Here is a 22,761-nt window from a genome sequence, read left to right as displayed (position 1 = left end):
ACAAAGATGAGGGAAATTGGTTTGGATTACAGGGAGCCATTGGATGTTGAGCAATGTTATGCAGGAAAGATTAATCAAAGGTATTGTTCTATTATATTTAATAATTTTCAACCAAAATACAATAGTCTTTGTGAGCCATTTATAGAACAGTTTAAGATTAATTTATATTTAGGGAGTTTACACAATATATTCTAAATCTCTAAACATTCTAAGTGTCTATCTAGTTCCTATATGCTCTAACTAATTTTAATCACACTGGGGAATTTTTATTCAGTTCTTAATATAGACACTTGGCTCCTAGGAAAGAGCAATTTGCAGGCTGATCACCAATTAGAGCCACTGTCAGTCCTATTAAAAAATTTTGTAGTTTTTCCTGTGTATGTTTCACAATCTATTTCTTCTTTAAAGTTAGAATTCTGTTTCCAGTGAAAAAAAGATAAAATGATGTCTAAAATTTTTTTTTAAAGATTTTATTTATTTGACAGAGAGAGAGACAGCGAGAGAGGGAACACAAGCAGGGGAAGTGGGAGAGGGAGAAGCAGGCTTCCCACTGAGCAGACAGCCTGATGCGGGGCTCGATCCCAGGACCCTGGGATCATGACCTGAGCTGAAGGCAGACGCTTAACGACTGAGCCACCCAGGTGCCCCAGAATGTCTAAAATTTTAAAATATTAAGGAAATTTCTTTCTGAGCAGCTCTAGGCTGGGATATTCAAATTTGATCACAACCAATAAAAACTCGTAACACACTGCTGAGAAAAATACGGTGGTGTTTAGTTGCCCAACATAATGACCTGGTAGTAAAAAGTCTCTGTTCTTTTTCCATTAATAAATACAAGATAAAAGACCAAAATAATAAAAGTCTTTAGGATGAAGCAAAAACTAAGATACCTCTGATGCCCAAGTGGCATATAGGTTTAATTTTCTGAGACATTAATTAATTGACATTGACAATTAATTGACATTAATTAATGCTGAGTTCATTTCCTTTGCACAATAAAATGACTCTATCTCATTTGGCAATTGCGGCCTAGCAAAAATATTTTTGCCTCACCTGATCCAACCTCTGCCCTTCCCCCAGTGGAATTCTATAAGAAAAAAAGTAATGCCCCAGGCAGATGGCAGTGTATTTCCTAATATGGAGAGCTGACCAAGGCTCAAATTTCACCAGCTGCACCTCACTGAGAGATGAGGAGCTGGCATTTTCAAAGGGCAGGTTTTCACTGATAAGTTTGTACCTGGTCATTTCCCTTCATGTAACAAACAGGTCCTCTACCATCCAGCTCAACACTGTTAGCATCAGATGTTATACCGAAAACACAATTGTCTTGAGCAAACATGAACTGTCCTGATCCTGGCCAATGGGGCCACAGACACGAGAGGCAGGACAAAATGAGTGGTCCAGGTCTTCTCCTTGCATGTACTGAATCGCTTCTTACAGCAATAGATCAGACCATCTTATACATGTCCTACCATTATTATCACAACCTGACCTTAAATGTTTTCAGAAGTATAAAGAGATGTCAGTCCGGAAGTTTTAGAATCTTTCTGAAAGCAAGAAAATAGTTCTCTTTTCTTCCTTGGGCCTATACATTTATGACTGATGGGTGAAATGAAAAAATAATAAACTCCTTCTACTCGTTTAAAGTTTAAAATCCTCAAATTCTTGTGCTGTTAACGAGTCCAAACTCTATCACATTTTTGCTTTGAAGCTTGTCATAAAAAGTATGCAGCAGGGATCTGATTGTATCGGTACCTAAGGCATTCCCAGGGTAGCAAACATAAGTATGTGTGTGGCGTGCAAATCCTCGTAACTTACAGCATAATCTGTCTACTCATATGAAAGGAACGCTTCTTAGAAGCTAACAACATTCAAGAGCCTGCCTGTTTATGCTATCATGTTTTACTCCTATCTCAATAATGAGAGTAAACAATTAAAGCAACTCCTAATTACTAGCTTCCTGTGATCATGCTCTGTTCTCATCCACGGTAAGGCCTGCGGTCTCCGCTTAGGTTGGCAGTGAAACTCAAACACCAGTGGCATGCATGCATCTTACCAATACAGATCAATCCTGTTGAGCTGAGTTTGCTGCCAGGAGAACATTCACAATTGAAAGATCCAAGGTTGTTCCTGCAGGCCCCATTGACACATGGGTTGCTTTCACATTCATTTATGTCTACAATCCAGAAGGAAAAGATTCTGTTAGAACTGCTATGTGTTCTGGAAAATATTATTCCAACAAGCCATGCTATGCCAGAATGTCTGGTAAACTTGGCTCTTGCAATTTTAATATGGATCTATGAGGCACAAAGTGAATGGGGAATGGAGACGTTGAAGTTTACAGTGTGGATACACAGACATGGCTAGGGGCTCAGGAGGACTGTAGGAATCAGCCCAATATTGCGAAAGGGGTTAGTGTGTTACTCGTCACTATTTCACTACCACTTTACAGAAATTGGATTGATTTCCCCCACAATAAGATATAATTGCCCTGTGGGAAATCTGAATTCTGAATACATGGAAAGCAACATATATATTCCCGGGTACAATATGCTGTGCACAAACAAATGTTGACTGTTTCTGTCATCTGTGGCTCTGGGAGGTTTTAGAAGAAACATAAAGCCTGTATTAGAGACAATATATCACAATGCTGGCTTTCATTCCAAACTCCTGGGTACAAGTCAGGAAATCAGGGATGAAGCTTTAATACTGAGTAGAGCATTCTCTTCCAGGCCCCTCTACCTGCCTCTCTCCTCAGCCTGTTCACATTTAGATGCATGGTGTAGAGAGTCTGTTAAAGCACAATTGATTTTGGTAAAATAGAAAAAGAGGAAAAACTTTCAAATGCTTAAAACAGACCTTTACTATCATTAATCTGCTTTGAGTCCTTAATCAAATTAGACCACATAATCTAAACAATTGCTACTGAGGGTCAGAAGTAACCAGAGCACGCCCATGTTCTCAGGCGGTAACTAAAGCAAATCTCAAGCCAAGAGAATTAGTTTAACAGGAGTTAATTAAAAATAAATACAGGCTTAGTCCAAGTAATAGAACCAGTATCCAAAACTGACTCTCAGTATAAATTCAACCACTCAATTTAAAGAAGGGACACACAGATTTCTCTTTGTACTTGGTTAACTATGTGAAACAGGTCAGCATACCTCAAGACATTTTTTGTTGCTGCTGAACACAAGGTTTCTGAGCTCACCACAGCACTTTTTTCTAAACACCTCTTTGAATTAAATATCAAATACTATATTGAGGAAAACATGAAAATAACTAAAAGGCTGCAGTGCTTACTCCTGAACATCTCAAGTAAAATATAAACCAAACTGGTCTTGAAAAGGCAGGGCTCACTACTGATTTGCAAGGCTGTGGACTTGAAATGCAAATTTAAAAATCAATATGGAAAACAGGTATGTACTTTGCTACTTCAAAATTACTAAAGTAGTACACAGGTACTAATTTAATTCTTGAAGTAGAAATTGAGGAAACATGAATGCATCTTTTTTCTTCAGGATTTTTGTACCAAGAAATCCTCCTAAAGGAAAAATACAAGAGCAGGTTTTATAAATACAGCACAGATTTGGAAAGAAAACATCTATTCCAGAGTACTGAAATTCTTTTAGTAAAAACACAATGTAAAAAGGGAATCAGATAGCCAAAAAAAAAAAAAAAGGAGGAGATAACTAATCTGAGGACAAATTATATATAACTCACCTATTAATTTCATTTGTAAGAAGCTCTCCAAAAAGCAAAATGTCAGTATCATGTATTTCTAAATTCCTATTCTAAATTAAGCAGTTATGAACTCTAAAACTATAAACACATGCAATGACAGCTACAAATATCAACTGTTTAACTTTTCTTCAAATACAATGTTTTTATGTTACAAATGTCATGGAACCAGGAATTGAAACAGTTCACTGTACATTCCTGGAAATAAACTTCAAAGCACATCTGGTTTACATTTAACTAGTTATGTCACTGGAAACACAATCTAAACCACAGTGCTTGCTGTAAAAATGTTAACTTTCACAGACTCACAGAGCTTAAACAAAAAAAAGTAAAATAAATTTTTTGTAACTTCAGTCTGAAACATCAGAGGATCTTTATTATTACTGCTATTTATTATGTATTTAAAATAGCCTGTTGAAAACATAAATGACAAGCAAAATTAGTGATTGTAGTAAATATATACAGAGAAAGCTAGAGTCTCCAGTGAATCTGCTAATAATTCCCTGCCTCGTCTTTGGAAATTAGTTTAGAAAGAACAGAGAAAAAGAGAAGTGCTTCAGGCAGACGCATTTACTGTGTGAATGCAATGGCAGAAATAAGAAGACCCAAGGGAAAAAGAGATTCATGGCCTTCAAGTCTTTTTTTTTTTTTTAAACCACTTAATAAAATGCAAATGACTTAGCAGTGGGAAGAAAGTGAGAAATAAGTTATTTGGTTAGGTTTCTCACAATAAATCATTTTTATTTCCACCAATGTCATAAGGCTAGAGCCAAAATAGTTCTCTGTCATTTCTCTTTTATTTACATAACATGAACTTCTTTCTTAGGAATGACAGATATATATTTCATATTAAAGAAAAGGCTTAGGTTTATCAGGAACAATTATCCACTGGACAAAAATAAAGGGCACTCATTCTAACCAACGCTGTTGCCTGATTTGGTATTAATGTCCCTCATGTGTATGTAATCATCCAACATTCTATTATAAACATCATTCGCTCCCACTCTTCAGTTATTCCTATGGGCAGGCGAGTCCCTGCCTTTGATTTATGTTTTGGTATTTGGGCTCTTAGTACCCTTCGAACTCCATTTTACCTGTTAAAATGGTGGGAGTATGCCATAAATATCACTGACAATTAAGCATACAAACAGAACTTGGACCAAACTGATTCAAAGACAGTTTAGTTTTCCCCATCATGTGCTTCTCTCAATAGCACCAAAGAGTATTGTGACTGTGGCAGGGAAATGAGTTCATCAGCTTCCCAGGTAAACCAAGAAGGTATCCTAAGGGGTGCTCTTGCTTTCAGTGCTTCTTGATATTTAACAGAAGGTTATCCTCAAAAACACAATACATAAAACTGATAAACGGCAGTGGGAAGGAAGTGCAGAAAGTCAGGAATAAAGAAAAAAACCACAACCCTTGAAATCCCTTCTCCCATCTTCCAGAAAAATGTATGGAGGATATATGGCTGAATATTTATTTTACCAAGTACATGTCTCAGAGCAATTCTAAAGGATGACAGGTGTCAGAGGGGGTGGGAATGGGTGCTAGGAAACATTCTAGGTGAGTGTATTGGCAAAGCCTGAGCTACTCTGAAAAGATAGCTTTTCTGACAGAAAGATCTTCAAAACTGTTAAGTTTTGAAAAGAAATGCTCAATTATGGAGAGGATGAGTCTTCAAGTACTTTAACTAGGATTGGAGTGAGTACTCTTCTTGGGAGGAGCTCCTCCAAAAGGACAGTTACCAGGACTAAGTTTAGAGAAAGTGCATTTTATACTGAGGTTCTCTTTTCTTATTTTTTTTCTTTTTTCCAGGCTAATTACTGTTTTTCAATGGCCCCCTCCAATTCAATCCAAACTTAGAATTGCACTTTGTAATTGCATTTCATTGACTTCAGCTGAGTCATCTGTGTTCTGGCCTCTTGTTCAAGTCCTAACTTGTCTCTGTTCACAAGAATGCTTTGAAATGAAACAATAAGACAAGGAGAGAATGTTAACATCTTTTTGCATCATATTACTATTGCTGTTTTCTTGGCTACAGAGTCACTAAGAAATACTTTAACAGATAAGGAAAGGTCTATTCAAAATAATTAAGGATGAAATCTGTTTTTTCTTTTTTTAAGTGACTTTGGCAGCAGTTTCTGGATTCGAGAATGTCATCAGACATTTCCACAGGCCCACACAGTGAGACTTAAAAAGAACAATGATTAGTAGTCATACAACAGATTATTCTGAAATACACAGTTCTTTGATCAAGAAACAAAAACATAATTGAATGCGCTGCTTGCTTAGCTGGTATCTCAGCGGAAATGAGGCCTTTTGTCGTGTAAGTCACCCACATAACGTCCCCTGTATAGAAATGTAGTTAGAAGAAAATGAGGAAGTTTTTAAACAGTGATTTATGATCTAGAAACCCAAACGATAAACTTTTAAATCATCACATAGAAAGGACAACTTTCTTAGACTATAAGTTTATGTAAGGTGGCCATTTTTACTCAGGCCCCAAATATTTTCTGGGCCAATCTCTGAGATATTATCAATCATGTCGTAAATAAAATGCCTCAGGGCTGACTTTGCCATTATGATTCAGGTTCCCCAAGGCCGGTGTGAATGTGTCACTGTAGTTCTTAAAAGGGGAAAAGAAAACAAACAAAAATCTGATTATTTTATTTCAGCAAGTAAAACACACTGGCTCTTTTCACTTCTCCCCCTCTGCAAACTTCAAAGTGTTTGTTGAGATTTTATCTGAATGGAACAAAACTGATAGATTTGTAAACTGGGTTAGGTACAGGCTATTTCTTTCTTTCTTTAAAAAGAATTTTTTATTTGTTTGTTTGTTTATTTCAGTAATCTGTACATGCAACACGGGGCTCAAACTCATGACCCCGAGTCAAGAGACACAAGCCCTACCTATCGAGCCAGCCAGGAGCCCCAGTACATGCAATTTCTAAAACTGGCAGATGAGCTGAAAGACATGATTACATTTAAAAAATATTCAGACAATACTCTGTTTATTATCTTGTTTCATCCATGTACTTGGTGAACATCTGTGTCTATCTAGGTACTTACTACACACACGTAAGGCAAGGAAAGTGGCTCTTACCTTCACACGTCTCCGTCTCAGTCCTGAACACGTACCCGGGGGGGCACGTGCAGCTGTAACTCCCAGGAGTGTTTCTGCACAGGCCATTGTCACAGAGCAGTCTGTTGACCAAGCACTCATCAATATCTGAAAGCAAACATCAGAAGATATGGGATACGCATAGTGAAATGAACAGTCCAGTGACCAACCAGTTTTTATTTTCATTTGTTTTTTCCCTTATCCCCTCCTTGATTTCATCTCTCCTTTAAAAAAATTAATATATTTTTAGTTCAAGTATAGCTGACATACAATATTAGAAGAGTTTCAGGTCTACAACATAGTGATTCAATATTTATATACATTGCGCAATGCTCACCATGGTAAGTGTAGGGATTATCTGTCCATCGCCATACAGAGTTTTTACAATATTGACCATATTGCCTGATTCCCTATGCTGTACTTTTCATCTCCATGACTTATTTATTTTATAACTGGAAGTTGGCACTTCTTAATCCACTTTGCCTATCTCACCCATCCCCCCACCACTCTTAGTCTTTTTATGCCCAAAGCACATTCCTTGATCTTAAGCAAAATATATTTGGTTTTACTCATATGGAACATTCCTATACTGGTAGCTTTTTTCTGATTAAAATTGTAATAAAGGGGGTGCCTGGGTGGCTCAGTCGTTAAGCATCTGCCTTCGGCTCAGGTCATGATCCCAGGATCCTGGGATCGAGCCCCACATCGGGCTCCCGGCTCAGTGGGGAGCCTGCTTCTCCCTCTCCCTCTGCCTCTCCCCCTGCTCATGCTCTCTCTCTCTCTTTCTCTCTCTCTGTATCTCTGTGTCTCAAATGAATAAATAAAATCTAAAAAAAAAATCAAATGACACTTTAAAAAAATAAAATTGTAATAAAAATGCATTAAATGGCAGTTAAACAAAAGGTGTTTACTACTCTTTTTCCATTATTTTATCTCAGAACTATTCATTATTAATGGGAAATTAATGATCTATTTTGAATATTCCTTTAGCAGTCTAGAACAGCCTAGAAAATATCATCTACAGCTTAGGTTTAAGAAGCTCACACAGTTTTATCTTCTTATCCACACTCATTTTTGCAAATGTAGTTAATAACAGAAAGAAATAAAAACTGCAGTTTGGAGAGAATAGTTCCTTCAACTTACAATTTTAGTCTTGCAAATAACAATTGTACCTTACCCCAAACAATATGCACAATGTGTGTTGTGAAAATCTGGAAAACAGAGATTAGAAAAATATTTGTCTTGATTCCATCAGCTCTGATATATATTATTTTTTGTGTTTTATCTGATTTTTTCCCCTTTGGGTGTTATGTTTTTGCTCCAATGCTGAATCTTGATTTTTAAAAACTAACCTTATATTTTAAACATTACCATAAACTTCCCCATGATTGTCTGTTGCATTAAGTGCAGTTATTTACCCGCTAGTCCATGCTATGGGGTATTTATTTACCCACTAGAAAATATCCCACTAGTCTGTGCTATGGGTTAAAATGTGTCCATCAAAAAAAGTTATGTTGAAGTCATAATGTGACATTATTGGGAAACAGGAACATTTTAGAAGTAATTAAGTTAAAATGAGATCGTTAGGGTAAGCTGTAATCCCATATGACTGCTGTCCATAAAAAAGGGGAAATGATATGAGACACAGCAGGAAGATGATGTGAAAATACAGAGGGAAAAGATGGTCATGTGACCAAAGTGATGCATCTACAAGCCAAGGAACATCAGGAATGCAGGCAAACACCAGAGGCTGGAAGAGGGAAGGAGGGATCCTCCCCCAGAGCCATCAGAGAGAGCACAGCCCTCGGGACACCTTGATTTTAGACTTCTGGCTTCCCAAACTGTGAGACAAGAAATTTCTGTTGCTTTAAGCAACTCAAATTTTGGTACTTTGTGACGGCAACCTTTAGCCAACTAAAACTGAAATTTGGCTTCATTTTTATTTTAAAATGTAGTTTTAACTCTTATCAAAATTGTGCATATACCTACTTTAAAAAGTGAAGGAGCACCACGAACCGTGTTCAGTGTATAAATGCTCACTGAATCTCCCTGTTTTCAGTAGGGTGCCCGTGTGCTCAACTGCATTTGGGAATTATGCTGGAAGCAACTTTGCTTCTGGTAAATATAAGCTAACTGGTTTACATATTTTTATGAATTTCAATAATCTTTCCCTGTGAGTATCAATATCTATTATAAGTACATAACATTTAATACAGCTTTATGCATCTATCTGTATATATGTCTTCAACTCAAGATCATATGAATATATTCAATAATAAAAGCTAGTACCACAAGTGCAGAAAAAGGTATTTCTTTCTAATTATAATCATCAAGACTTGGATGTAAGAGTCATCAATAGTTAGATGTAACAATTATTACATATGATGGATTAAACACATTCATTTTATAAAAGTGGACTCAAATACTCTATGAGAAAGTCTAAATTCTTCACAAATTCCTGAATATATGAACTATGTACTTGAATTTTTACAAACATTCTCTTACAAATTACAAAAAGAAAAACCAATCTCAGTAATCATGTTTGGATAAGTTTTAGCAACTAGTTGTTTCCTTGTAAGTCAAAGTTTTCTCAACCTGTAATACTTTATTTTCTTAACTTACTATTATCCATACTGCCCTGTTAACTCTGAAGTCCATTTCTTAGTGAATAATTACAGGATTAAGATACATGCAGAAATACAACAGGCCAATAATTGGGTATGCATCCATTCATTTGGGAAAAGAAAGATTTAAATACTAAGTTATGCCACTAAAAATTTTGTTACTGTGTAATAGAATTGGGTGGATTCCAGTATTTTTATCTCTTGGTACTAAAAAGGAAACAAGAGAAGCTGTAAGATCTGCAGATTTAGTCACTTATTTGTATTTCAATTCTCTTATAATCCATGAAATTAAACTATACACAAGACTCTTGTATAAATATAGCAACTTACCAATACAGTTTCTTCCAGAAGAATCTGGTTCATAGCCACTGTTGCAATTACAACGGTAACTACCACGTAAATTTTCACAAATTCCATTGGCACATATATCAGGATCCAAAGCACATTCATTGATATCTGCATTAAATGTTGAAAGTTTAATGCTCACAGACATTTTATTGTTTGTTGATACACGTAGGCCTAATAAAGACAATTCAACATATGAAGTGTTTAACTCTGCAAACCCACAATCTGCATGTCTTTCAGAAAGGGAAAGGAAATGAAAATAAGGAATAAGAGGATAAAATTGAGGGATACAGGACAATTCTTGGTAAGTTAAAAGAAAAATGAAGGGAATTGGCAGAAATTCAAAAGACTAACCCATGTAATGCACCTGTATTTATGATAAAATTAATAAAGAAAATTATAGGCTGTTGGCTCAAAATCCAAAGGAAAACTTAACTGGATATGTATTATAACCATCTAATTAAAAGACAAACATTTACTAGGGTGACCTATATAATTTTATGGTCCCCAAAGGCATAGAATATTTCTATTTTATTATCATTTTTTACAGTCAGCTAAGTAATATGGTATTTAATAAATGTTTCTCATTATTAATAAGTTGAAATTAATGGAGAGGATAGTTCAAATGTGGATGCTTGAGAACACAATGTTTTACAATAAGCCACGAACTGGACTACTCTGTCAGCCATGGGCAGTAAGACCTGAGGAATGATGCACTTATATGAGCAATCTAGTAGTAGCCAACAAGGGGCTGGCTCTGCTGGGGAGACGATATTGAGAGGGAATGAGAAAGAGTCACAAAGTCAAATTTTGATCACTATGCTCAAATTTTAATTCTAACAATTGTGTTCTAGAATTTGGGAGACCTTAACATACTCCAGAAATGTTGGCTTTTTCAGTTTTGGGAGAAACATCCTTGTAAAAGTTTATTTACTCTGGTTTTTGATGTTTATCACAAAGATGCAATACTGCCGTTGACTAATCTATAATGTGTCTAAAATCTTCTCAAACACAAAAGGAGAAGAAAATATATGTAAAGTGAAGACTAACAGTAACTTACAGTTTAAAAAAAAACACAAAAGAAACTATATGTATATACTATACATATAGAAAAGAACTTAGAATAAACTTTTACATACAGTAAAAGAATTTTAAAGTTATAAACACATTTATTTACTATTCAAGGTTTCATAGTTGAATTTTGTGAATCATATTACTAAGTTTAAAATAGGAAAATGTCAATGAATTTCACTACCTTAGTTAAATTTAGAAATATTTCAGTATTTTTAGGCATAAATAATCTTAACAACTTATTTTTAGGGTAGTAAATCCCAAACATAATCCATATCAAGTATCTCTTAAAGATTTTTTTTAATCTTGTCAGCACCATTATTTAATATTTTTCTTTAAAATGACTCATTTTCTTTAAACCTAAATACCAACTTCAGTCTCTTCTTAAGCAATAGTACCCACAAAATTATGGGTGTAGTTTGTTAGGGACATTTTCAACAATATATATTTAACAGATAAATATTTATCTATTATGAAAAATGTGCATCTACATACCACTTAATAAACCTATCTTATAACCACTATTCTAAGAGATAGTTTATCTTATTTTACAATGATATATTTTTAAAATACTAAATACATTCATATTCATGTTCTAATCATAAAGCTATCAATTACATAATTACTATAAGAGTGAGAATTGAATAGAGTTACCTCTTCCATCCACAGTGATCCCTACTCCACTACTACAAAGACCATGGAATTCAGCTAGAAGATTAAAAAAAAAAACAAACACATAAATTAAAAACTTCAAACTCTACCTCTCCATACACGAATCACTTACATCACTCCAAAAAGTACCATGAAGAAAAATTACTGGCAATAATTTTTAAAATGAAAAAATAATTACTATTTTCCAACACATAATTATTGTAACAATTCCAAAATCACAGATAAGCATAAAAAAAATTAAAAAAAAACTAGTGATTATCACTGAATATAGTTAATATATTGATAAATGTTACAAATATTTTCTACATTGGGGAGGATATGTGCTATGGTGAGCACTGTGAATTGTGTAAGTCTGTTGAATCACAGACCTGTACACCTCTGAAACAAATAATACATTATATGTTAAAAAAAAAAAAGAAGATAGTAGGAAGGGAAAAGTGAAGGGGGCGGAAATCGGTGGGGGAGACGACCCATGAGAGACTGTGGACTCTGAGAAACAAATTGAGGGTTCTAGAGGGGAGGGGGTTGGGAGGATGGGTTAGCCCCATGATGGGTATTAAAGAGGGCATGTTCTGCATGGAGCACTGGGTGTTATACACAAACAATGAATCATGGAACACTACATCAAAAACTAATGATGTAATGTATGGTGATTAACATAATAAAAAAATAAAAAATAAAAAAACTAATGATGTAATGTATGGTGATTAACATAACATAATAAAATTTAAAAAAGAAGAAGAAGATAGCAGGAAGGGTAAAATGAAGGAGGGGAAATCGGTGGGGGAGATGAACCGTGAGAGACTATGGATTCTGAGAAACCAACTGAGGGTTCTAGAGGGGAGGGGGGTGGGAGGATGGGTTAGCCCCGTGATGGGTATTAAAGAGGGCACGTTCTGCATGGAGCACTGGGTGTTATACACAAACAATGAATCATGGAACACTACATCAAAAACTAATGATGTACTGTATGGTGATTAACATAATAAAATAAAAAAAATGTTAAAAAAATATTTTCTACATATGGAAACTTTAAAAAAATCCAAACTGTATTGTAGAGAATGTATTTTTAATTTTTTTGTCTCAATAACAAAATTATAATAGACAATACTTCGTGTAAAAGCATTTACCATGTGTCTGGTGTTATCCTAGCATTTTACATCTAATAATTTATTTAATCCTCCCAATATTATAAACTGGATATTTTTTAAATTTTATTTTATTATGTTAATCACCATACATTACATCATTAGTTCCATGATTCATTGTTTTCATATAACACCCAGTGTTCCATGCAGTACGTGCCCTCTTTAATACCCATCACCGGGCTAACCCATCCTCCCACGCCCTCCCCTCTAGAACCCTCAGTTTGTTTCTCAAAGTCCATCATCTCTCATGGTTCATCTCCCGCTCCGATTTCCCCCTCTTCATTTTTCCCTTCCTAATATCTTCTTTTTTTTTTTTAAACATATAATGTATTATTTGTTTCAGGGGTACAGATCTGTGATTCATCAGTCTTACACAATTCACAGCACTCTCCATAGCACATACCCTCCCCAACGTCCATCACCCAGCCACCCCATCCCTCCCAGCCCCCACCACTCCAGCATATTTTTTGTTGAAATGTAGGTGACACACAATGTTACATTAGTTTTAGGTGTACAACATTGTGACTGGACAATTTGATATGTTCTGTTGTGCTCACAAGTGTAGCAACAATTCCTCACCACAAAACACAGTTACAATACCACTGACTGTATTCCCAGCACCGTACCTTCATCCTTGTGGGACTTACTGATTCCATAACTAGAAGTCTGTACCTCCTACTCTCCCTCACCCATTTGGCCTACCCTTTCAACCCCTCACAAACATTAGTTTGTTCTCTGTATTTGTGGGTCTGCTTTGACTTCTGTTTAATAGTTTGTTTTGTTTTTTAGATTCCACGTGTAAGTGAAATCATATGGTAATTGTCTTTGTCTGACTTATTTCACTTAGCATCATACCCTCTAGGTCCATCCTAGCTGTTGCAAATGGCAAGATCGCATTCTTTTTCATAGCTGAGTAATATTCACAAACTAGATACCATTAGTTCACTTCTCTGACACCTAAGAAAATTGGGACAGAGATGGAAGTGACTTGCTCAGATCGTAGAGGTTTAAGCGGGAAACAGGCTTGGATCCTCTGCACTGTGTCATATACATTTCATACTAATATCCCATTTAAATATAGACTATTTAATGTTTTTTCTCAGTTATGTGGTACACCACACTCATTCAAGCAATCTCTTAAGGATGAAATCAGGTTTGTCCAACTTTTAACAATTATAACACATAATATGAAACTCAATTTTATCACTAGGTTAATCTCTTGGAAGTAAAAATGCTCAGAATTTATGCCTCTTTTTAAGGCTTCTGCTAGTTTTCCTCTTCTTCCATGTGTCAGGTTAGCCTTCTATCAGTAGTATGAGAGAGTACCCATATGGGCAAAAGCAGTCATCTACACTTTACCAACCTAATAAACAAAAATGATGTTTTATTTTAATTTTCTTTTAAGTTTAGCACATTCTTTCTTGTGGTTCTCTACCACGTGCACTTATGCTTTGTGAAATCTTATCTGTGTACACTGCACTTTTTTCTATAGATGATTTCAACTTTCCTTACTGATTGATGCAAATTCCTTATAAATTACGGAACACATTTTTCCAATTTATATGTGTATTTTAGTGTTTGGTTTCTGCTCTGAAAGTCCTTTATTATTACAAAATAACAACAAGTTAATATATTCTACCTATAAGAGATTACTTTGTTAAGGTCTAGTGCAGGGAGCTAACTTCATATTTTTTCTAATATTTATCAACAATATTCATTACTTATTTCAGTCTTTCCTCACCAACCTAAACAGCATCTTTATTGTACCCAGCATTCCCATTTAAAGTCACGTCTGTTTCTAGATTCCAAGTTTTATTAATTCATTCATCTTTTTATCTAGTCTTTGTACTTCTTTTTTAATATGCATAGCTGACTTCAATATTTTTAGGGCAAGATTTCCTACACGAACTCTGCTTTCTTTTAAAAAAAAATGTAGGAAGGGAGAAATGAAGGGGGGGAAATCGGTGGGGGAGATGAACCATGAGAGACTATGGACTCTGAGAAACAAACTGAGGGTTCTAGAGGGGAGGGGGGTGGGGGGATGGGTTAGCCTGGTGATGGGTATTAAAGAGGGCACGTATTCAATGGAGCACTGGGTGTTATACGCAAACAGTGAGTCATGGAACACTACATCAAAAACTAATGATGTAATGTATGGTGATTAACATAACATAATAAAAAAAATAAAAAAAATGTCATGCTCAGTTCCTTCTAGAAGAATTCTGAGATTTGAACAATCTACTTAGGATTTTCAACAGAATCACAAGCCATTTCCCTTTGCTAGAGTGCATTTCTTCCACCCTCCACCTGGAATGTTCTTACTCCTTTTTTCAAGACCAAACTGAGCAGATGCCCACCCCCATCCCCAGCCCCGTGAAGTCCCTCTCAGCTTTCCGGGACCACTTACTGCTCCTTCCTCTGTGTTCTCCAGTTCTCGGTTTCTGTCCCTCTTAAGGCACTAAGCATACTAACCTGTAGTTTATATGCTTGCCTGTTTATGCTCTCAACTATTCCCATATTTAAAGAAAAAAAGAGATTGTGTTTATTTTTGAATCCCTACTGTACTTACACAAACTCAGTACAGATTTGGAAAAATATGAATAACTAAGAGTCATAGAATAGTCAAAGACTTAGACCATGTAATATGCCTGTATTTGTGAATAAACTGGTAAAAATGTTTATGACTTGCTGGAACTACTGAAAGACTGCAGCCTAAGACCATGCTGTGGCAAGATGAAAAATGCATAAAATCAGGCTCTTGCGACTATAACCTTGAAAGTAACAAGTGGGTTTTATGCTATTCATCTTCACGATGATACAAAAGATCGAAAACAGTGAGGCTAAGGTATCCACGTAAGCAATCTGCTGTAACGATCCTAATTAGGTCAGCAAATACGTTCTTCTGTTCCCTGTGTGTACTCTGCCCAGAGATCATAGGTAAATACAGGCCAGATCTCATTATATGCCTCAAATACCAACACACATGTGGAATTCTTCAACCGAAAACAGAGCCGATGCACTCCTTGGCCAAATACCTAATGTTACCTTTCCAGATTCTTGACCAGATGCAAAACTGGCAAATGGGACTACCTGAATTTTTAGCAGGGCAGGGCTGGCAGGGCTCCCCAAAACCGTAGTCTGGATTGGCACAGCAGCATTCGGACTTGGTCACCGCGCCAGGGAAAGGACGAACGCACACTCCCTTCTTGATCCCACCGTAGCACGTACTGCGCATGTGAGTATCTAAAAGGAGGTAGAAGAACAATGATTTGAGATGTTGATAGAGATAAAGAGATTTCAAAACTGAGGGCTTCTTTTAACCTAAGTGGCTAATAGATGGGAAGTTTCTGGAGGGCTTCTGCCACTTTTCTTTTTATCTTTAGCATCTAACAGTGCTCAGAAATCAACAAATGTGTATTGTAGACAATTCTTTTTTTTTTTTTTTTCCTCCATGAAGTTTTATGCACTACACAAGCATTCATTATCACACTTAACCCCCAGGCCTTTTACAGAAGCAGGTATAACGCCACTGTTACAAACATCACTTGGAACTCTAATCACTGGCTAGCCTATACTCAAAATGACACATGTTATTTCTATTTTGGAAGTTCTCAGGAACAATGAAGTGCAGGGAAGTAAACAACCTTGAGAGGACACTGCGTGGTTGTGAAATTTCTTACTTCAACTTTCTGAGTTAGAAGGCCTTTCTTGTCAACCCCCAGTTGACTACTCTGAACTACGTTTTAATCTCAGACTCTCAAAAAACCCAGTGATAAAAATAATAGCCACTGCTATGTGTCCTCAGCATTGTTTTAGCTGTTTTACAGACATCATCTTTTTTTTTTTAAAGATTTTATTTATTTATTTGAGAGAGAGAGCATGAGAGGGGGGAGGGTCAGAGGGAGAAGCAGACTCCCTGCTGAGCCGGGAGCCCGATGCGGGACTCGATCCTGGGACTCCAGGATCATGACCTGAGCTGAAGGCAGTCGCTTAACCAACTGAGCCACCCAGACACCCTACAGACATCATCTTGTTGAACATTCTGAGCAACAGCTCCACAGGACAGTGATCATTATCCTCATTTCATAGATGAGGAAGGCAAGGTTCAGAGGTATTCCTCAAGGAGCTCCAAGTCCTAGACTACCCACTGCCCAAGCTGGAGTTCATACTCAGGCTATGTGACTTCCAAAGCTCTTCTTTTTACCGCTGTGTCACGCTATGTCCCAAAGAAGCATATCCTGCTTAGGCTCTCGCTCTGAACCCTCATAAAATATGCTACAACTTTATGAGACAGTTAAAAGGTGAACAAAAAAAATGCAGATCACCAAAGAGGCCAGAGAAGCAGCATAGCTTTTAAACACTACACTGACATAGTTATTCACAACTTGATGGAAATAATTTTATCTACTTATTACACAGAGTAACCCACTGAGTCACCTCCTGCTTTCTTATGATCTGGTGATGTTTGTCATTAAAACAATGAGATTTATAGCTGCACTAGACGATGAGATGTGTGAACGCTCACATGGAAGCGGACATGAGATTTACCACAACAACCCTACAGAGAGGACATGTTGTCCCCTTCTGCCTCTGCGGAGACAGAGTTTAGCAAAGTCAGCTCCGGGTTACACATAAGAGTAGGACTTGACTCAAAGACAAATATGCACAAATAGAACATAGTCTGATTTACAATATGATTTTTGTGAGTTCTCAGGATAACATCTATTATCTCAGAAGGCATCACAGAACGGTCAAATTTATTTTTGTGTACATGTTGAGAAGATAATCCTTGCACGACTTTTAGAAGCAAGTCGATAAAAAGCTGATGGTACTCGCTGGAAGAGTGAGACAAATTATATACTGCTCTGGGTTACGGATTATCTAAGTTGTTTAGAATACCCAACGCCAGAAAAACAAAGTAACATAACGTATGTATAGGTTTCGGGGGACATGAATTGTCCTGGGTTCTGGTCCCTGTGGGATGGACCTTACTCAAAATATTTAACACTTGCCTCATCCATTAAATAAGGATAGAGTGACATAATAAATGAGAGTTGTTTGTTAAGCACTAAGCACAGTGTGTAAGACACACAGGAAATACTCAAAAAACATGGTGACTACCTCATTTCTCTCTTCTTTTTTTAATGAGAACAGTCAACCTTTTCCTGTTAAAGGTACCAGACTGGAACCCTAGTTCATTATAACTAAACACTGCTCACAGGTGAACAGGGTAAGAGGCATCGAAAGCACCATCGCGTAAGTGTTTTGGTGGGGGCCTGGACCAAAATGCTGCTGAGCTATATATTTTCCAGGTTATCAAATTCCTCCATCACTCTTCTTACTAAAAAAAAATAGAATTTTTTTAAGGATTTTCTTAGATTCTACACATAACTGGTCAAGTATGTATGGATGCCAAATGTTAATTTCATTTTATTCTTTCTTTAGTGTCAACTTTTCTTTATTGCTTAAAGCAGCAACTCTAAGACTATGCCCTAGATGTGATGTTGCTATTCTAATTTAATAAAACAGTAATAACCGTAAGAGCTAACTTACTGGGCATGTGTTAAATGCCAGATACCATTCAAAGCTTTATTACAAATAAGTCTAATATTAACTTATTTCATTGTCAAAAAACAAATGAGGCAAGGAGGTACAGAGAGGTAATGTATCTTGCCTAAGGCAACAAAGCTAGTAAGGAGCACAATTAGGCTAAAGAAAATTCACCTTTTAGCTAACAGAAATGTCACACAGTATTGATAAAGATGTCAAAATATTCCTAAGCTAATGTAAGAGGATGTTAAAAAGGAAACTTAAGCTGAAATCCCAAGGTGCTAAATATCAAATAACAAGGTGAATTTTGAGACTACATCCTGAAGGAAGTGGATATGGAAAATGACTTGCCAGGTCTTGAAAACCCTCCCAATTAAGAGAGGATTTTTTGAGGAGGAATTTTTTGGCAAGAGCTGGATTATGAGTTCGGGGTGCTTCCATCCTCACCACTGGTCCAAAGAGAAGAACTTCACAGGGGGCAGGTTATGAGCTTTGTGCCCAGCAGCTCGGCCTGGGATACCTACAGGCAAAAGTGAGTGGCTGCTATTCCTACTGGAGGGGCAGGTGACATCCACCTCTATTCGTAAGGTTAACAGGGCACAGGAGGGCAGGTTGTTTGGATTAGATGTGGGCCCACATAAAAAGAGGGTCCTAAAACAATGGCGTGGAGGGGTGATGGGACAGCATCAGGCAGAGCCTATCTGGACTGCTAAAAACCAGAGAGTGGGTGAGGCAGTGTATGCATCTCAGGAAGGGCAGCTAAATGCTTCTGGAGGAACCACAAAAGGAAGGGGTGCTTTAAACACTGGGGAAGCCCAGAAACCTTGAAGCCATCCTAGGATGGTCACCAGTGCGTCTGCCTTCTCACCTCTTCTCGGGCTCTTTGACCCTTGTAGAGTAAGAAGACATCCTGTTCAAGGATGTTGTATCTTCAAGTCAGGGTCAGAATATTATTATACGGTACCAGGCATTCTAGTTATTTAGATTGTTTTCATTACATGAAATTGTCACATAAATTTAAGAGAAGTAAAGTTATAGGGTTGCCTGAGTTTTCTTCCTCATTCATTGGGTAAATGGCTTCTACTGAACAAATTTAAAGATACATTTTAAAAGGATGGGAGAGACCAAAATATAGTTGCCTTTTGTTTATGCTCTGCCTATGCGTCATGCTTCTTCAACATACTAGTTACAATAATAGTTTATTTTTCTGAAAAAAAAAAAAAAACCCATATCTCAGTGTCTAAGGAAAAAAAAACAATATACAGAAGGGAAATCTAAAACTGAAGTGCTAACCCTAATAACAGTTCATAGTAGTGATTCATTTCTAACTTCAACAATCAATGCATCTCAAAAGCATCACCAAAGGCAGAAGAGATGAAGAAAAAACGTCTAGCATGTGATAGGAACAGCAATATATATAATCAGACATAGAACAAATGGTATTTTTATTTTAAAAAGTTTAATTGACCACAATTGTGAAAACCTGGAGGCTTTCCAACAAGGTCTCATGCCTTTTCTGTATGTGGATGAGAGAATGAAGATTTGTGTTTGAAACACTGTATTCCTCATCACTACTCATACATTGTTGCTTAAAGGAAAAATAATTTCTTCCTCCCAGACTGGTTTTGTATTCATCATAGATTTCAACAGAATCATTTAGGTAAAGGTAAGCGGCAAGTAAGTATATTAAAGCAAGTGAAAATACTTTAGCTCTGGTAAGCAGGGAGGAGCTACATTCTTCCGGCTGTTGTATTTAAAATGTCCTTGAACGAAGTGCTGACAATCTTGTAAGCTGAAATAAATCCTAGATTGGAGACAGTGGATGAGCTTAAGTGCACAGATTATTTCCATCTGCTGTTGCTTCTCCCCCGCACACCTTCAGGATCCAAGTGTTTTGATTCCCATAGGGAAGAGTAAAGTATTATCTCTATGTCTAAGAAAGAATTTCATTTCTCTTACCTATACTCTTAAATGCTTTTTATAGCATTTATACTCTGCTTTTTACCGAGTCACCTGAGAAATAGAGGATGCATAATGGCTAACACACCCTGGGGGGTCTTATGAAAAGCCTCTGGAGAGAAAACTGCATTAAGTATATTTTTACAAGTAACTCATTCTGCTGTTATCATTAGGACATATGGTTGGGTTCTGAAACACCAAAGACACTTTTGACTTCCTGCCTCTTTAAAGCTAATGCCTGCTAACACTGATTTGCATGCAACCCATTTGGCAAAAATAACCTTTTAAAAATAGCAAATTTGGAATGGTTTAGAATAAAATATATATTCTCTCTCATACTTTTCGCTTGTTTCTATAATTAGCTGCACAGCGATGAGAAAAAACTATATGAAAACATTTCTACCTTTTGATATAAGTCCAAGTTCTACGGTAGAAGTTATTTACATTTTAAACTGTTTGAGTAAAAACAGGGTTTATTTAAATCTAACCATAATCTCCATCTCATATCTTACTTGTTATAAATTACAAAATCTAAATCCATTGCACTTAGAGACTCAGTTGGCTAACACTGTCAAGTATCCTAATTTAAAGATGATTTTCTTTTTCTTCTCCAGCATTTTTGACTTGCATCTCATCAGAGCTTTCTGCCAGGAGCTTGCTGGGCTCCCTGTAAACTTTTTTTAAAGCCACTTTACTGAGGTATAATTCCCATACCTAAGAATTCACCCAATTAAAGAATACAATTCAATAGTTTTGTTTTGTTTTTAGTATATTTAAAGATACATATAACCATCACTACAACTGATTTTAGGACATTTCACCACCTCAAAAATGCCTTTAGCGACTATCCCCCTATCCAGCACCCCTATCCTCTCTGCTGTAAGCAACACTAACCTGCTTTGTCTCTATAGCTCTATCTGCTTCAGACATTTCATATGAATGGAATTATACACTATCTGGGTTTCTGTGAGTGGCTCCTTTCTCTCAGCATGTTTCCAAGGCTCATTCATACTTGCACATTTATCAATACTTCCTTCCTTTTTATGACTGAATACTTCTCCACTGTACGGACATATCTTTGTTTTTCAAAGACCATTCGGACACTGGGGCCATTACAGAATGGTTCACTTACCAACACACACGCGTCCGTCCACACCCACAGCCAGGCCTGGGGGACAGTCACAGCGGAAGGAGCCTTCGTTGTTAATGCAGTGTCCATTCATGCAGATTCCTGGGGTCTGGCATTCATCAACATCTGCCCAGAGGGAAGCACAACACAGGTCATTATTGAGTAAATTTAACCTTATTACAGAGTTTACCTGTTTTCACCACTCTAGACTGTCAACCTTTTGTTTTCCACTTTATAATTTGTGGAAGGACACATAGATATGATAACAAATCTTATAGCTAAATGTAACTCTTTTTTTTCAAGATTTTTATTTATTTGAGATAGAAGGAGAGTGAGAGAGAGAAAGCACAAGCAGGGGGAGAGGGAGAAGGAGAAGCAGACTCCCCGCCAAGCAGGGAGCCTGACACAGGGCTCAATCCCAGGACCCTGGAATCATGACCTGAGCCAAAGGCAGACTCTTCACCAACTGAGCCACCCAGGTGTCCAGTGCAACTCTTTCAAACACATTTTCAGAAAGACTGACTGAAAGTTGCCTCAGTTTACCCATTAGAGGAAAAAAGAGCCTCACACACTCATTTTTCATTATTTATCTGCCAATTCTGTTTAATATTAAATGATATTTAAGTTAATTAAATGAAACATATTCTTAAAACCAAGGTAAATGTTTGTAATTTGCTTTTATTTACACACACATAAAATTCAAACTAAAGAGAGATTTTTTTTTTTTTTAATATTTTATTTCTTTATTTGACAGAGAGAGACACAGTGAGAGAGGGAACACAAGCAGGGGGAGTGGGAGAGGGAGAAGCAGGCTTCCCGCGGAGCAGGGAGCCCGATGTGGGACTCGATCCCAGGACCCTGGGATCATGACCTGAGCCAAAGGCAGACGCTTAACGACTGAGCCACCCAGGCGCCCAAGAGAGATGTTGTTTTAATATTAAGTTGATCAATTCATAATAACAAAATATGGGACCATCTCTCTCTCTTTTTTTAAAGACTTACTCATTTATTTTAGAGAGAGAGTGAGCATGTGGCTGGGGGGGAGAGGGAGAGAGAGAATCTCAAGCAGACTCCCTGCTGAGTGTGGGGCCTGACGTGGGGCTCAATCCTATGACCCTGAGACTGAGCCACCCAGGCGCCCCATGGGGCATCTCTCCTAATTTTCAATCTGCTCAAGTTTATCAAATGTCACCCAACAATGAATGGCTTCCCTGAAAGATGAAACAGCCTTCAAAACACAGGGCCACCAAATCATGAACATTTTAAGATTTGCAGATTACAATATCAGTAATTAGGAAGTAAATAAAAAAATTTCAAGACAGCAGAAACTGTTGAGGTCATCTTTATATGTGTGTGGAAGTTTCTTAGGAAATGCTAAAATAAAGTTATATGCTGTAATGTAAC

The 22,761-nt window shown here is 36.9% G+C and overlaps 1 protein-coding gene across 1 annotated transcript in view; it reads right to left on the bottom strand.

Moving 5' to 3' along the window:
• The window catches only part of FBN2 (fibrillin 2), a 200,796-nt gene that overhangs the window by 78,605 nt on the left and 99,430 nt on the right, over window positions 1-22,761 (bottom strand). The window contains exons 14-19 of the mRNA XM_081825620.1: window positions 21,361-21,483; window positions 15,810-15,962; window positions 11,554-11,607; window positions 9,814-9,939; window positions 6,842-6,967; window positions 2,057-2,176 (exon numbers count right to left, since the gene is read on the bottom strand). Coding sequence (XP_081681746.1) covers window positions 2,057-2,176; window positions 6,842-6,967; window positions 9,814-9,939; window positions 11,554-11,607; window positions 15,810-15,962; window positions 21,361-21,483 — 702 coding nt within the window. The remainder of the gene's footprint in view (window positions 1-2,056; window positions 2,177-6,841; window positions 6,968-9,813; window positions 9,940-11,553; window positions 11,608-15,809; window positions 15,963-21,360; window positions 21,484-22,761) is intronic.

This window comes from Leptonychotes weddellii, chromosome 7 (genome assembly GCF_054177405.1).
Source record: "Leptonychotes weddellii isolate Sample4059 chromosome 7, ASM5417740v2, whole genome shotgun sequence".
Taxonomy (NCBI): Eukaryota; Metazoa; Chordata; class Mammalia; order Carnivora; family Phocidae; genus Leptonychotes; species Leptonychotes weddellii.
Note: the sequence above shows the minus strand (reverse complement) of the source record. Positions and strands in the feature narration are given on the sequence as shown.